We start from the raw sequence: 16,860 nt of genomic DNA, 5'->3' as shown, positions 1-16,860 counted from the left end.
AACTTTACAGACATTTATGTGTTCACTAATAGCTGAAAACTCTGTCCACTCTACATATGGACAGAAGTAACTGATTTTGATGAGTGAGTAAAATTCTAGTTTTTGTGCTCTCTTTTCCAAGGGTGTACACGTTATCGGTAAATCGGGCCGCTTCGGTCTCATATTTTGCTCTTAAATACAAGTAGTTTAAAATCACCCCCCTCCCAATGGAGAAACTCCATAATAAAATTAAACAATATCCCTCGTGAATGGAAAGGAGGGATAGAAAACTTAAACTCAATGGTGCACAGTAGGGTAGTGTAAAAGAACCGTGGAAGTTTTCCTATAACCTGTGGATGGAGTGCAGATCCTCCTGAAGAAAATGAGGCAGATAAAACCTGCGGAGATGTGGCTCCTTGGGGGAAACAGAAGAAAAGTGGGGATTCTTGTAACACTGTCTGAGGCAGACGGATAAAGGGTAATGAGACGTCAGAGCCAAAAGATGCAGCTGCTCCCCCTGTAGGGGGAGGTGATTGAAAATCACTGGGGTCTGAAGAAGTGAGTTGTGAGGAATCACTGGAATATTCTGGGCTTCCTATGGGCCAGCTCTGTCCGGTGGGCTCTACCACAGAGACGGTCAGTTCTGGGGCCTGGAAATCATGCTGTTCTTCAGTCACAGGCTGCAGGCGGCCGTGTAATCCTGTGGATTGAGGAGGTGGTTCTTCCTGATTCAAGTCCACAGCAACCTGTCGATTTCGGTAAATGCGCTGAGGCAAAACTCCTCCTCCTCCTTCTCCAGAAGAGGAGCATGGAGTACGAGCGTGAAACTCAAATACACAATTGCTTCTGCTCTCATTGTTATGAGTTAACACAGCAGGTGCAGAATGAGGAACAAAGACAGGGTGAAATTTCAAGCCTGTAGCATCTGTACTGATAGGTGCAGAAATGCTAGAGAGGGGAGATCCTGGGCTCAGTCCAGAATCTAATCTTAAATTCTGGAGGTGTCCTACCACGAAAGCCTGTCCGGATGGAAATTCAAAGACAGAACTTGAGGTAGGGCCCCCTTGCCCTGGCTTCTGTTCAGGTGTCTGTCTCATAGGACTTGACAGGACGGGTGAGTTGTATGGAATGCCCTCAAACTGTTCTGCCACCTGGGCCTGGTATTGTACCCCAGCTAGATACACTGCTTCCTGAGGAATAAAGTAGTGAGCTTCTTCCGGAAGTACTAGTCCAGGTCTATAGTCACTGTAAACTTGAGTTGGTTCAAACATAGGTTGGACCTGTATCTCACATGGCTCTCCAGTGACTCTACTGGCTGCAGTACCCAACATAACTACAGCCTCTGGTGTCCAGTTAGTTGGGCTGCCACCAGGTGGAAGAAGATTTTGGCCAACAGTCCTCAGCAGGGGTTGGAAGTGGTGAGTTTGGGCTTCCAGGAAGGAGGTGCTCTTACGCCGCTGGGAAATGGCCACCTTCGGTGGACAGGTGGGAGGTGGTGAAAAAGAAACTGGACGTTCATGAATAGTTGGGAAAAATATCTGTGATTCTGGGTATGTTGGGGTCCCCCCACACGGATGCGCCATGGACTGAGGCTGTATCAACATGAATAAGACAAGTAATTCATACATTCATATGTGAAATTACATTGACATGCACAATTGGGTAACTCTGTGTAATGCTATGAAACAGTTACACCAAATTTATAATTAATAAAGAAATAACAATGCTTTTGGAAATTATGTGCATAGTAAAAATCCATTAAATACATCCAGGGTCAATAAAATTATTCTGTGGGACTCTTTGCATTAGATAAGAGCTGCTTTTCCACAACTTTCCCCTCTCAAAGGAAATGGAAGAATTTAACCTTCAAAGTGATTATTCTGAATTTACCTACAATTTGTATGTTCACTTATAACTGTACCAAGTCTTCCTACTCTGAAGCCTTATTGTCTGCTGGTGTGTTAGAGGCTCCAAGGGTTCATTTCTGATCAACTAACAGTATGTCTTCTGACTAGAAATCAGAAGAGATTTTTGGTGTACAGTAAAATATGCACCACTTGGCCAGTGACTGTCATGTCTTTCCCCTGTCTGCCCCAAACCAAATGCAGTTAATTTTACTACATGAAACATGTTACAGATGCCAAATCATTGAATGTCCACTTTTCTGATTCTAGTTGTGTTGACTAATTTGGTGTTCAAAACAGGTGAAAAGGATAATTTAAATAAGAGCCAACTTGATTTAACAGCACTTTTTGTCACAGAGGCAGTTCTAGATTAAAAACTCTGAAGTCAGAACTGTACCCTGTCAAATGCGAACAGTACCCACTATAATAATTCACTTTCACAGACCCTCTTTTTAAGAGGGTAGAGATCAGTTTCATTCTTTCAACAGGGAAGACCCCTATCAAATAGGCGAAATGGCTCCACTGTTACTTCTTCACAACAGCTAAAAGCAGGTTTCTGTTTTGACTCAGAATGCTCCATCTTACTGCTGTTTATTCAAAGAGTATCCCAAAGCCATAAAACACTATACAGTTAATCATTCTCCTAGGTAAAAATCTCAAGATTTGGGGGTTGCTAGATCAGAATGTTAACTAAATTCTCTGTCTGGAAAAGCAGCAGCAAAGTACCACAGTGTTTAAAACAACTATGAAAGATAGACCTTCCACAGACATTAATGGGGCCAAAGAAAATCACATGTACCATATGTGTATCTAATGTGTTCCACTAAGTCAAGATCCCACCTTATTCAAAGAAAAAAATTTTCCAAGAGGGAACATTATGTGGGGCCTTTTAGTTTGTTGACACCTCATTTTAAACAGCTGACAAATTAAAAGCAACTTTCCCTCTTCAATTATTCTTCACTCACTATTGGAAAAAAATGGACTCATCCATTGTCATTAGTGTCTCTTTGGAATAAAGTGAGGAGAAAACATGTTTGGGTAATGTCTGATAAAGAGAAAATTTGCTTTTGACTAAGCCAACGAGTTTAAAATTAAATAATACACACATTCTTTGCTAAGATATGAAAATGCAAGGATCTGAATACATTGGTGGGGGATAGGAGAATATAACAAAAGCTCAATTTTATGGCTCCCCGCTGATAGATGCCAAGGGTGTTAGAAACATGCTCTCTCATGACCCCCTTGCTTTTCTCCCCCTTAAAGCCTTACATAACAAAAAGTTATGGGAAACCATAGGAAAAACTGGTAACGTAAAAGCATAATATATTAGTCTAGCCCTGTTCTTTACTTAATTTGTATTAAAATTCTTGATGCCTGGATGTATTCACTGGTAATAAGTTTTGTCAGGAAGTTTATGTTACATACAGTACTGACAAAGAGGGAAGGCAGGCTGGAGCGTCGGTGCTTGTGCTGAAAGGCAGAGTGCATAGGCAGGACACTCTCCAATGCTTTAGAAAGCTTTTCGGCAGAGGTGTCCTCGGGGGCAGTCCGAAGGAGGGAAGGAGAAGAAGGTGCAGACAGCACTGGTGGTGGGGTGGAAGGAGCACTGGGAGAGATGCAGGACAGAGAGGGAACAGCAGAAAGATGGGGGACACAAACTGACATGCTACGGCCACGACGAGGCTAAACAGAAAACAAACACACACATGAAAAACATAGCACTGTGAAAACAGGATAACCAAAGGTACAACGGTAACAGGGCATACTTGACGTAAAGAAATGTTCCATCCTCCTCAATTCCACAAAGCCATGTTTTGAGGAGAGACGGAATCCCGCAAAGCACACTTGGTAGATCGTAACTATTCTCTCTGCGCTGTTGGTCACGTATGAACCACCACAACAATGAGCGGGTATCTTCCTAAACATTCTGCAATGACGTTAATTGTTATGAGTGTGTGAGTAAGAATGACCGACTGACTGAGGCAGCAGAACAGACAGGGAAAACGATGAATGGTGGCTTGCAGTTTCTGCAAACTTATTAAGATTAAACAAGAATGAATTCTGTTAGTTTCACATACATTATAAGATGTAGAAGATTTTAAGCCAGGATCACTTTGCAGGAGCTCTGGAAACCTCAGACGTAAAAGATTTCTCGGTTCTATTTTAGAAGGCATTAGACAAAGAAGCTGCTGGCTCACAGTACTGTACTTATTACACTTGCCTATCTTTATAAGTTAAAAAGTCATTTCCTCCTAGGAAGAGCATTAGCTTTCTAGACATAATTCATAATAGATACAGGAAACATTCTGTATTTTTATTAAAGTAGTCAATGGAAAAATAACTGAAATGTGAATCTCTAAAGAGTAACATTAAATTTTTTTCAGCCACATCAGAGGTTCAACTTTGGTTTACAAAGTTAGAAAGTTTGAAGCACCTTAACATAAAGGTTTTAATATAGCTACAAAGCAGTAAATCTAACGCTGCAAGGCTGTCCTGAACAAATTTGTTATTTCCTTTCAGATATTGTGAACTGTGTAACTGATTACATTTTCTTTTTTTCCCCACTCTTGCTTCTCTTTTATTCTTAATTCCACTTATAATTGATACATACTGTTGCAAGCCACAGTAAATTCTTTCTGGAATTAGAAAGGGATAATTATAAAGGTTTTGAAAAATCCTCAATATTTAATAACTCTTCATAATACTTCCACAGAATATTGTCATTAAAAGGCAAGAAGACTGTCATATTTCATTAAAGTCTGCTTTTAGAGCATCAAATGTAGCTATATTTGTGGCGCAAATATTTAACATCTTCATAAATGATCAGTCCATTTCCTTTTCTAAAACAGAGACCCAAAGTTCATAAACCCTGTCATGAGGGAAGCCAAGAGATTAAAAATAGTTTTTAAAAAAATCTATAGTTATGATGATCCAGAAGAAATCAACAAGAGTAGAAAGTGACAAGAAATGCTGACAAATAATATTTGTTAGATCACAGAAGTACACCTGTACAGTCTGTATAAAGCTCTTCTACCCTACCTACTTATCTTAAAGGTTAGAGAAGTAGGTTGTTAGAACATTAGTACATTGGAAGTTTTCTTTCTGTTACTATGGCCATCCATCTTGAGACCTAGCCAAACATCTTTTATTCCAAGCTGTAGGATAAGAGACCACAACAAGCAGAAGTATTTTCTTACCAGAAAAAGATAGAGTTTCATTTAAAGAAGAGCAAGAGTTCCACGAATTCAGATTAAAAGCTTTCTGAGAAAGAGGGACAATCTATCCGCCTAAAGATCCCACTAAACAAGGGCCCTACAGTGACCAGTAATTCTCAGTTCCTTCCTGAGGCAGAAAATGCATCTTATTCACCTCTGAAGACTTCATGGAGGGTCAACATAAGAACTGGGGTATTATCTAATGATCTATTTGAACATTCTCTAGATGAGAAGCAAGAGTGGCTAATGTAAAACATGGGTAATAATGTGTGTGTATGTGTGTGTATATATGCATAGATATAAATGTATAAAATGTTTCAGGATATAATTTCTGTAAGTTGATGCTGAAAATAAATCAGTCATAAAACAGATACCAAAATAAAGGGAAAAAGCAAATGAACATATACTGAACATATACTGGGGAAGGAACTCGCGTCCAACACAGACTTTAAGGCAAGAACACGCACAGCAACTGATGACTGAACACAAGCGCTAAATTAAACGGTCATTCCTTCACTATAGAGTACTCACATGCAGCATTCTATCATGGCCTAAAGTCTTACCTGTGTTTTATACATTAAGACACCTTACAGAAAACACTCAGTAATTCTTTTAAGTAACGTCTGAAAAACTCTCCTTGCCCCCGCCCCCAAACCACTTGTGTGCCCGTCTTAACACTGCTTGGAACAGTTTCAACACTGAAGGGCTAAAGAGAGCATTATCTTTAATCAAACGCAGATTGGTTTAAATCTTGTAAACAGTGTCTTCACACATTAACGTAGGTATCCTCCCCTGCCTGAATGACTCCGATTATACTCCGTGATAAACCTGCCTCCTCTGGTGATGCGCCATTTGTGTTTTTTCCTCTGGACTCATGCTGTTACTAATTTGGCAGAAGAGTCTGAACTGAGCACATTATAGGCCTACACTCTCTTGCACGGCTACTCACCATACTCGAGGGTGGATATACCCCGTGGGGGTGGGGCTGAGCCTGTGCCTGGACAGCAGACGCTGCGTGCCCTGGGAGGGTGCCCGTGGCATGTGCCTGCTCGTGCTGGGAACCGTACGAAACTGTCTGTTGGCTGCTCACTCGAGACTCTGTGAAGACAGAAGATCCCTGACCACTGTCAACCGTCCCGTCAGCTGAAGGAGAAATAAATTGCCAAAAAACAAGACAAAGAGACAAATCATGAAAAGAAGGTTCACATTTTCCCATCACAAACCCCTGATTTTAGGGTTAATTGGTTTTTTTCTTTGCACAGACCTGAACTAAATAAAAAATAAATAGTAATTTTACTAAGTAGATTTCCATGTTTAAATGAGGGATCCATACAGAAAAAAGTTCTGTCTTAAAAAAAAAAATTCCCTGATTATCGCAGTATTTTCCCACCTGAAGAACAAGGGGAATAAAACAGAATGTTATTAGTCAGCCTGAAGTTTGACAGCTTCCAAAGTCTTAACTGTGGAGACCAGTGGGTCCTTAGTATTAAGAAGGCAGTTCAAAATACTAACTAGCAGTCTCATTAGTTTCTAGGTTATACGTTATTCAGCTTTGCTAGAAGAGCTGAACCGGATTAGTGGGTTCAAAAATAAGCAGCTAAGATAAACTTGTTATTTTTCACTACTAATTATATTTTAAGGAATTATAAAAAGTAGAGATCTACAAATTAGAACTTTCAAGAGGTTGGAACCTGTAGAATTGTTTTATATCCTAATCCTATTTCCTCACTGTCCCATCCATACTCTATTAGCTATGGACGTAAGAAAGGTAGATGGCAACCATTTCAAACTTCTTATTTACACATTAGATTTCTACTTCAAAACCAAGAGGTCAGTGCGAAATGATGACTGCGAAGATAAAAAGTCAACTAGGAGTATCTTTAGCAACCCTGCGCGCTTCCCCCGGGACTCACACAACACAGACACACCAGGTGGCTGGTGCTGCAGCTGTTGGTGCTGATCTGCCTCGGGCTCCTCCGGCTCTACTTGTGTGGAAACAGAAGCTGAAGTGGTAGAGGCCGCAGGTCCACCAGTGCACGTCGAAGGGGGCTGCTGGGCTCCTGCCTGGGAAGCACTGGACTGCTGCTCCCCCTGCTGTTTGAGGCTGCTCTCTTCCTGCTTTCTTTTTTCTTGCTCCTCCCGCACCAACTGACGCTGTTCTCGCTTTCTCTTAATTAATGACACTCTATCTTTGATGGCTTTTGCCATGGTCTTGTGATCACCTTCACAGACATACCCAGAGTCTACCTGAAGGATAAAAGGGTACATTAGGAAGCAACAGGATATCAAAAGAAAACAAACCAAACACAAAAAAAGGTACTTTTGGGGAGAAAAGTAGAGAAGAAGGGGAAGAAGGAACTCTCTAAGGACTGGTCTTAACCAAACTGTGAAACTACTGGTCTGCATTATGCACTTCACCACCATATTCTGAGATACTCATGGGGTGGGTGCTATTATCTTTGTAGAAACTTATGGGGTACATGTACCTTCACTAACTATAACAACAAAACAATGGGGAACCTAAACACAAAAGTTTTTATTTATTTATTTTTATTTTAAATTTTTATTTATTTAATTTATCTTGGTTGCACCAGGTCTTAGTTGCAGCATGGGTGCTCTTTAGTTTTTGGCATGCATGTGGGATCTAGTTCCCTGACCAGGGATCGAACCCGAGTCCCCTGCATTGGAGGGCAGATCCTTAACCACTGCACCACCAGGGAAGTCCCAACATCAAAGTTTTTAAACCAAAAGGCTCATTCTATTATATTCACTCTATTTCCCGCTCACATGTAACCATCAATATTAATATTAACCTGTGTTGCTTTTACTTCCTTTCACTAGACAACCACTTAACCAGATAAGACAACTGTGGTAAATATATGAAGGTTAAAAATAAAAACCTCAAACAGTATAAAAACCTGACAATTAAAAATAAGTACCTCTTTCATACCTGACCCCTTCTCAGAGGTAAGTAGTACTGAATGGTTCTAACACATTCTAGCAGAGACAGTCTGTGAGTATCTTTGCACAGTAAATGGCTATTTAGGCACCATGGCAAGCCTAAGATGGGTGAAGAGTTTCCTTTCTGAACAGTGATCTTTTAGACATACTTCAAAAATGATTCACCAAGGGCTGCCTACTAATAATTGATCTTGAAAACTCCCTTTGAAGTAAAAACAATGTGTGATCTATTTATAGGGTTTATCCAGATGACTGATCAAAGGCTACTGTATCAGTATTTAGAAAACATACCTTGTCATTCTAACTAAATAGGTTATACTAATTAGGAGTCAGTCAACCTTACAGACTTTCAAAATTACTTCAGAATGCTTTCTGGTTTGTTCTCTTTCTGTATGTCTGTCTGCCCGCCTGCCTGTCTGTCCGTCCATCCATCCTTATACGTATCTATGTCTATATACATCTCCTAATATACGCGTATCTATGTCTATACATGTCTCTTAAAATAAAAATAGCTTTTAGGGCCATTAATCAACACAATTTTCTATCAGTGGAATATGCCGTACACACTGCTTCATAAACTGCTTTTCTGCTCAACACTATCAATGTATGTAAGTCTACATCAATTCTTAAATGGCTGATTAGTGTTAATTTACCATTTCTTGAGCAACCTCTTCTGGTACATCTCTCTCCAAGTCAAAGGAAAACTCAATAGCTTCATTGTCTTTGTATTTCCCCTTTAATTTCTTAATATCTTCAATGCGTAGCCATAATTTAATGGCTATCTTTTCGCCATCATCTTCTTCTGCTAATTCTACCCGTACCCCTGTTTCCTCCTGGAAGAAGGCGTGGTTCAAGAGGTCTTTGATAGAGTATCTTCAAAAAAGAGGGGAAAGAAACAAAAAACAAAATACCATTAGATTTAAAAGATACTTTTCAAGTATGGCTGATTATTGTTATTGGAATAATGAAAACAGACTGCAAAAAGAAGAACAAGAGAAATTCTGTAACTCATTCTACATTGCTCCATTTGAACAGTGATTATAGTTTTATTCAAGTTACAGAACATCAGAACAATCTCATTTATGAATAAGAGCTCAAAGTGATACTTTTAAAATCTAATGATCTAATCTCATCTTAGTTAACAGTGTACTAATAATAGCGAGTAATACATAGAATATCATAGCTTCAAAATATCACATAATCATTTACATAGTGCTTATAGTTAACAAAAAATCTCATATGTATGATCTCATCTGATCCTTGACCAACATCCAATGAAATATCATTTCCTGATTATTAGGAAACGGATCCTCAGAGAGACTGACAATCTTGCTCACAGTTATAAAAGTCATAAATGGTGGAATCAAAACTTGAAAATCTTTTTATTTCTAGTACATTACCTTCTACTACAGCAACCTTTATTTACTCCAATATATCCTCTCAATTCTTTGTTCAACACCTTGTGTACTAGGCAAGCAGAAGTCTGATTGTGGAACAATTTTCTCTAGATAAATGGTCTCAAAATACCAGTAATCTAGTAAACTGTTCCATCCAGTAAAGAAACAAGAGTAACACACTCTAAGACTGGAGACAAATATTCCTTTATTTATAGTTTTTTTAAAAAGTTCTTAAAGAGATTAAAGACTCTCCTTTTTAATCAGTGTATATGAAAATAGAAACCCAACTAAATTTCTACTAAAAAGCCTTAAAGATCATGATGTTAAGTTCTTCCAAATAACAAAGTTGTGGAAAGAATATGAGACTGGAGAAGTGAAGATATGGAATTCTTTAATTTGGTTGATGTACCTGATCACTCGCATTCTTCAGGAGGTAGATTATGCTCAATTTACAATTTCTATCTGCACTACCTGGTCTACTTTTTCTTCTTTGGAGGGTGAGGGGGGATGGTGAAAGTAGATTATTTTTCAAAAACAGACACTGGACCTTTGCCATGCCTAACGGGTGATGAATCAGCTATATGGCAGATCAGATACTTGCCCCTCCTCTGAGAAAAGTCCTCTGTAAGCATAAATGACTAAGCCAGATCTCCTCCCAAGCTCTGGGTGAAGTCGTCTCTTTTTACTCAAAGGAATTTTGACATTTTGCTCTTCTTCAGTTCTGGCATAGTAACAGCAAATCAAGACCTGCATAGCTGAGTTGATTTTAAAGAGCCAATATTTTATTTCATCTTTTAGAATTCAATGGGTAAAGGACTAAGGAACAGATCTGCTGCATTAAGGACAGAACCCTACTGAGTTTTACAAATCATGCTGATGCTGTAAGTAGTTCTTACTGAATGCAGCAGCTATGTTTAAGGTGGTTTTGGTTTAATTAAACTCTACCAAACCACATTCTTACAACATTTCAGTATACCAAATGTGAATACTACCTTCAATGGACAGAACTCTACTTTTAAAGATATTACAAGACAGGGCTTCCCTGGTGGCGCAGTGGTTGAGAGTCCGCCTGCCGATGCAGGGGACACGGGTTTGTGCCCCAGTCTGGGAAGAACCCACATGCCGCGGAGCGGCTGGGCCCATGAGCCATGACCGCTGAGCCTGCGTGTCCGGAGCCTGTTGCTCCGCAACGGGAGAGGCCACAACAGTGAGAGGCCCGTGTACCGCAAAAAAAAAAAGAAAAAAAAAAGAAAAAAAAAGAGATATTACAAGACATAAACAGAGAAACTAATCACAAGTAAAGTATTAAATACACCTTAGATTGAGTGTTCTATTGAGAGCCTATTACACTTGAAGTTTTTGTTTAAGCAATACCCAGGTCAAAAGAGGCAACTTACCTTTCATCTTTGTTTTGCCGTATGCATCCTTCAATAATTTCCTTCACTTCAGGAATTGCTACTTTGTCAAAACTGGCTGGCTTCACCCCCTGAAAATCATAAAAATAGCGACAGAAACAGGTTAACGAAGACAGGGACTTTGAACTTTATTTATACTTGCCTCTTAAGGTTCTACTAGATTCCTTCTTACCATCCTGGCTTTTTTCTGATTTGCCTGCAGGATCTAGTCCATGCAGGGTCAGAGCTCGGAAGTGGCAATTTAGCCCCTTCAAGATAACAATAGGGAATAGTTAAGGTAGTGGAGTCACTCACTTCCATGGCTTCATATGGCTAGCGAAAAACTTAGGCTGTTGTTAACATCTTTTGCTGTGTTTCAGGTAATGGAAGTTACTGGCTAAAAAGAAGGCCAAATGTTCTAATTGGTTAGAAGATCTCCTGTTCAACGTCGTTCCCTAACACATTAATCAACATAACATTTACGGGCATGAATTCGCATGCTCAGTTTGGCAAGTGTTCTATTATTATAGTAGTATACCTTAACAACCCCAACCAGAAGTTAAGAATTTGGATTGGTTTGGCATAACTGGATAACTGAAGAGCAAACTGTCTTGTACATATGAAACATAAAATCACAAATGATACATCAGACCCATATGAAAGACAAGCTCTCCAATTAATCTCCGAAGAAAATTCAATACTAAACAGTATCACAGTAGTATTTTAGAATCTTCACAAAGTGTAAATTTTTTGCAAATAAAATTTCAACAGTGTGTGGAAAATATATGTAAGAAAGAAGAATAACAAACTACTCCTGTCTGAGAGGTGGTATGGAGAAAAACATCTCATTATCTATTCTTGCCTCATCTAAGTAACCACATGGATTGATTTGAAGTAGCAACACCGATATACTGTCCAAGTGGCACGGTAAGTCTATAACCACATAACACACAGGGAGTAGGAAACAGGAGACAGGACTAGAAAACTTAGAATATATTATAAATTATAACCAGCTACTGTCTCAGTGATGATATATATTAGAATTTGTGATATAATTTGATAAATCACAGAAATGTGTGTAATCTCTCACAGATTGAAATGAAATATATCAAATGGTTAGCTCTAAAGTCTTTAAATACTAGGGCTGTGGTGGGATAATTCTCATCAATTACTCACTACATTATTCAAAAGTTCTAAAGATAAATTAATTAATTAATTTAAAAAGGGGAAGGGACTTCCCTGGTGGCGCAGTGGTTAAGAATTGGCCTGCCAATGCAGGGGACACGGGTTTGAGCCCTGGTCCGGGAAGATCCCACATGCTGCGGAGCAACTAAGCCCATGTGCCACAACTACTGAGCCTGCGCTCTAGAGCCCGCGAGCCACAACTACAGAGCCCGCGCGCCTACAGCCCGTGCTCTGCAATGAGAAGCCACCACAATGAGAAGCCCACGCACTGCAACGAAGAGTAGCCCCCGCTCGCCACAACTAGAGAAAGCCTGCACACAGCAACAAAGACCCAACACAGCCAAAAATAATCAATCAATTTTTTTTAAAAAGTTCTGATTTGGAGGAGTCTCCCTCTAGGGCTAACTTTCCACAACACGAAACTGTCTAATAAGGCTGACCCTAAAGTTAAAAATCCATGTATTTTAAATGTTTGTTTCTAAGTAATGACTACAAAGATAAGTATTTGTATTTTCCTCAATCTTTTTATTTTTCAAGGCCAGCTAAGTTTTCCAACTAGTCTTTGTCTTCGCATAATCATTCTAATGAAAACAAAAAATAATGCTGCTGAAGCAAAAGAATGCTTTAACTGAGCAAGCTGGTATGGTATTTCAAATTAAAGCTAAAGAAAACGGGAACTGTTTTAAGGAAAAAAAGGATGATACTCACTAAAAGTTCTCTGGTAGTAGAAACACTGGGGATTTTGTTTTATATTTGTTTTTCTACAATAAACATGTAAAAGTGTATAAAAGCAAACTTTTAAGATGCTATTTATGAATATAATGGGAAAAACAATCTAGAATACCATATATTAAGTTCTTAGAACATTCACTGTTGGCAGAAAATTATCTGAAGGACTGTTCTTTGCTAAAATTGGACATTAATACACAGTGGGCCTTTGCATGTAAAGACATTCCATATGTTACAGCGAAGTAGTTAAAAGAGGATATAGACTATGATTAGAAAAAATGTTCCTACTTCCATAAACACATACACTTTAGAGGAATGTAGTTTAGCCTTCTGGCAATAAAACTCTACGTACTGAGTTAATAAATCACACCTATACTGACTATATTAAAAGACTCTTCTGTTTCAATTTAGCATAGGCATATTGGAAAGATCAAAGGATGTAACAGAAGACTTGAAATCACTGTGAACTGGACAAGCAGAAGCAGCTCTGAGCTTCAGAGTCCCTCTCTAGCAAATGGGGATAATACCTGTCCAACTATATTAATGGGAACTAGAGTCATATGTGATTATCTAGGTTGACATCTCTTTGAATTATTAAGTTTGCTGACCTAAGGCACACCTCTGATTTCAAAGGCCATCACCAAAGATAATAAAGCTTACAGTTAAAAGGAAGCAAAGGATTCTCTTCGAAAAATAATCACCAAGATCCACAGTGAACCTGCTTTCATCCTTGGTTATCCTTAAAAATAGCCCTCTTGTTAATCCTACCTATGCAGACATACATACATTCATGACTTTACAAACAGGAATTCCTATTTACAAGTAGAAATGTTAGTTGAACAAATGAGATATAAGGTCATAATGACAAAACCAGTAACTACGCATCATATAACATGTTGACTCTGCTAGGTTAAGCTGCTTTCTCAACATATAGCCAAGATTTAGGTACAGAAAATTCCATACCAATGCTACACAACATATTCAGATGCCACTGCTGCCTTAAAAAATGTTGCAGGTGCCAAGACAGCCAGTAAAACGGAGACAGTCCAGCAGCTGGTATTAAAACATTACCCACTGAGATAATGAAAAAGACAAGAAGAAATCTCAGCAACCATCAAGAAACCAGAATTATCAAAATATCTAACAGAAGTATTCTGAATCATTTGCAAAGAAGCAAGAATATCTAGGGATTATATCCTAAAAATGACCAAAAAAAGGTCAATGACCCTGAAAGTGACCTACAGAAAATACATCTAGGACACATGATGGAAAGCTGCTTAAAATAAACAAGCACACGTTTCAATACACAGCACTCATCATACTTAGAGGCTTCTTGTTCTTAAGAGATAAGAGAACTCTAATATGTATAAAATGGATAACTAATAACCCGCTGTATAAAAAAATAAAATTCAAAAATTAAAAGAGAGATAAGAGAACTCTATTTTTTTATAATTGATAATTTTTTTAAAATTAAAAAGTTGGTTTAAGATTATTCTAAAACACGATTTAAGCACCAGACAGAACAAAATAATGATGAGAAAATGTTTTAATGATAATATTTCATCTTTTTTAATTTATGTATTTCAACAAAGATAATCAACTTAGAGTCTGAAAATCCTTCAAATGTCACCTCTTTTCTATACTGTCTGATTTAGCCCCAGAGAGTCCTATTCTAGCCCTGTTCTGACCAGCAGAAGCCAAGTTTTGCTCACCTATTCTGAATGAGGTTCAAAAATACAAAACAGAAAAGTGCTAAGGCAGATAAATTGGGCTAATGTTTTACATATAAGAAAAATTAAGTTAGTTAAAGACACGCACCCTGTCACTCCATCCTTCTAGAGCTAGCAACCTGCCAGCTCTAGAAATATTCTTCCTTACTGTTGTAATTCACAGGATCTCTCTTTAGGCAGCAGTGCCATATTATATTTTTTGACATGGGACCGTAACATGTTCCTCTGCATTAAACAAAAGTACTTCTTGAACAGCTAACGTACATTCATTTAAGACACTTCTGCGATTATATAAAATTATATATTCTCTTAAACAAAAAAACAAAGGTGACTCTTGTGCAGTCTTAAATGGAGTACAAAAAGAAAACAATAACAACAATCGTGACTCTCCAAGGGCACACCGAGAGTTGATTTTTTTTTTTAAAAAGTTGATAAAAATGTTTATAAAATATGTTGCTTTATTTAAACTAAGAAAAATCCCAAACACATACATGCATCTTACAGACTAAGTTTTTCTGTCAATTCTATATACTTATAGTTTGCAACTAATCTGCTGGAATAATAAAAGTGAGTCATAATAAAAATATAAGTGAGTCATAATATAGTATTCTCTGGTTCAATCTTCTAGCTCTTAAAGAGTGTTGGCACTTGCTTCTTAAAAACTTACGTTTCAAATGTGTTAAGGTAACATTTTCCTTTCCATAAGAGCAAAACTTTTCCTAACCATTCAGAATTGAGAAAAGTCTCCTTCCTTCCTCATACAAAATGTTGTGTAAGCTAACTAAACTACAAAACTAACTTAAAGCATTCTGAACTAAACACTCTCAATACTTTAACTGAAACTTTCCACACATATCATCAAATGGCTACAACATACCTTTTGTATACACTGAAAATTCTTACCCACCTCATTTACACAATCCTTTTGAGGACAGCAGCAGCAATGAGAATTTACGATGACAAACACTGAGCAAAAATCTCTCTTTGTAAAATCCATCAGAAAAGGCAAAACAGACTTGTTATAGTTAGAGGAAAATGAGGGGGGAAATATATAAGATGTAAATTAACAGAGTAACTTAGCCCACAGCATAAGCAAGGCAGACATCAAAATCAGGCTGAAGTTTCGTTTCTTGTTTAACATTAGCCATGCTTCCCCAACTCTCAGACATAAGTTTCCTCTGAGCCAACAATATACTTATTCTAGATCGGCCCTTTAGACAAAACTACATGCCAAACAGCAAGGAAACTTAGTCTGCTACTCCTCCTCCTGCTTCTCCTCCAACAGGAGCAGATCCCTAAACAAGCAAAATAAGATTTTTTTACTTGCTCAAAGCTCCACCCATTATGTCCACAGGTTCTGCCTCCTTGACATCAAAACCTACACCAGAAATCTGTTTATCTAAACACCCCCTTCCCCTTAATCATGTTGAAACTATGCTTTAAAAGAAAATGGGGAACGAATTCAATGACCAAAATGTAAACTAAGAATATATAGCCAAAAGAACACTGGACAAGGAAATCCCAATACTAGGAATGAGTTCCTAGTTCAATCTCTCATGCACCAAGTTTGTGTGACCTGGGCCATATTCCTTAAACTCACTTGAAAAGTGAGCATAATAGTTCTTGTTAACCTAATTTAAAAAGTGGTGACATTAAGGTAAACTGCCTTACCACTGTCTCATGGTACGTTAAAAAAAAATTAAATAGCTGTGAACAGCTTCTTATCACCCAGAAGTGATAAGAATTTATCCTTCTCCGTTCCCTCCTATTATTAAAAGCCTCAATATGAAGATCTACCTAAAGACATTTCTATCTGCCAGGAAGATCTCATGGAGCCAAATGACTACTACTTTGATTTTAGTGATTAAGGAAAGGTTTTTCTTCATGCCATTAACAAAGATGGTAGAAAAAGCACTGTTCATTGCAATATTATAATGGATAATATAACAAAGTGCTATCCCTTGTAATTTGGTACGCCTGAATCCCCATCAAGACAGTGGGTACTAAGGCTTTAATTACTCAGTAACGGGAGGATAAGGGCTTAGAAGTTATTTGGTAGGATTATTTCTACTCTAAAGGCTAGAAATGACTATTATTTCTAACAAGCTGTCTCAAAGTAGTTGCCACAGATCTCTTGCTCAACACAATTTGTCACTACAAAGTACACTAAGTAGGCAGTGTAGGATGCCAGCTATTGCTCATAAATACAGCAATGCGGTCCGCCAATGCCTCTGACTTAAGTGTCTGACCAAAGCTGCTTAGGACTATGCTAAGCTAAATGAAAACAGAAGAGCCAGAAAACGGGCACCACGCTCCCTGCTTCAGAGGTTCATCAGACATAAACACGTGAGTAGGTTTTTAAACTT

General features: G+C 38.2%; 1 protein-coding gene across 3 annotated transcripts in view; it reads right to left on the bottom strand.

The window, feature by feature from the left end:
- Window positions 1–16,860, bottom strand: part of WNK1 (WNK lysine deficient protein kinase 1) — a 132,953-nt gene that overhangs the window by 34,508 nt on the left and 81,585 nt on the right. For 2 of the 3 annotated variants that reach the window (XM_065888288.1, XM_065888289.1), the window contains exons 5-8: window positions 10,854–10,942; window positions 8,713–8,932; window positions 7,012–7,345; window positions 6,048–6,241 (exon numbers count right to left, since the gene is read on the bottom strand). In XM_065888288.1, coding sequence (XP_065744360.1) covers window positions 6,048–6,241; window positions 7,012–7,345; window positions 8,713–8,932; window positions 10,854–10,942 — 837 coding nt within the window. Of the gene's footprint in view, window positions 1–329; window positions 1,572–6,047; window positions 6,242–7,011; window positions 7,346–8,712; window positions 8,933–10,853; window positions 10,943–16,860 lie in introns of all 3 variants that reach the window. The other variant, XM_065888287.1, reaches the window with a different exon arrangement.

The sequence above is a fragment of the Phocoena phocoena genome, chromosome 11, assembly GCF_963924675.1.
Source record: "Phocoena phocoena chromosome 11, mPhoPho1.1, whole genome shotgun sequence".
In the NCBI taxonomy this organism is placed as follows: Eukaryota; Metazoa; Chordata; class Mammalia; order Artiodactyla; family Phocoenidae; genus Phocoena; species Phocoena phocoena.
Note: the sequence above shows the minus strand (reverse complement) of the source record. Positions and strands in the feature narration are given on the sequence as shown.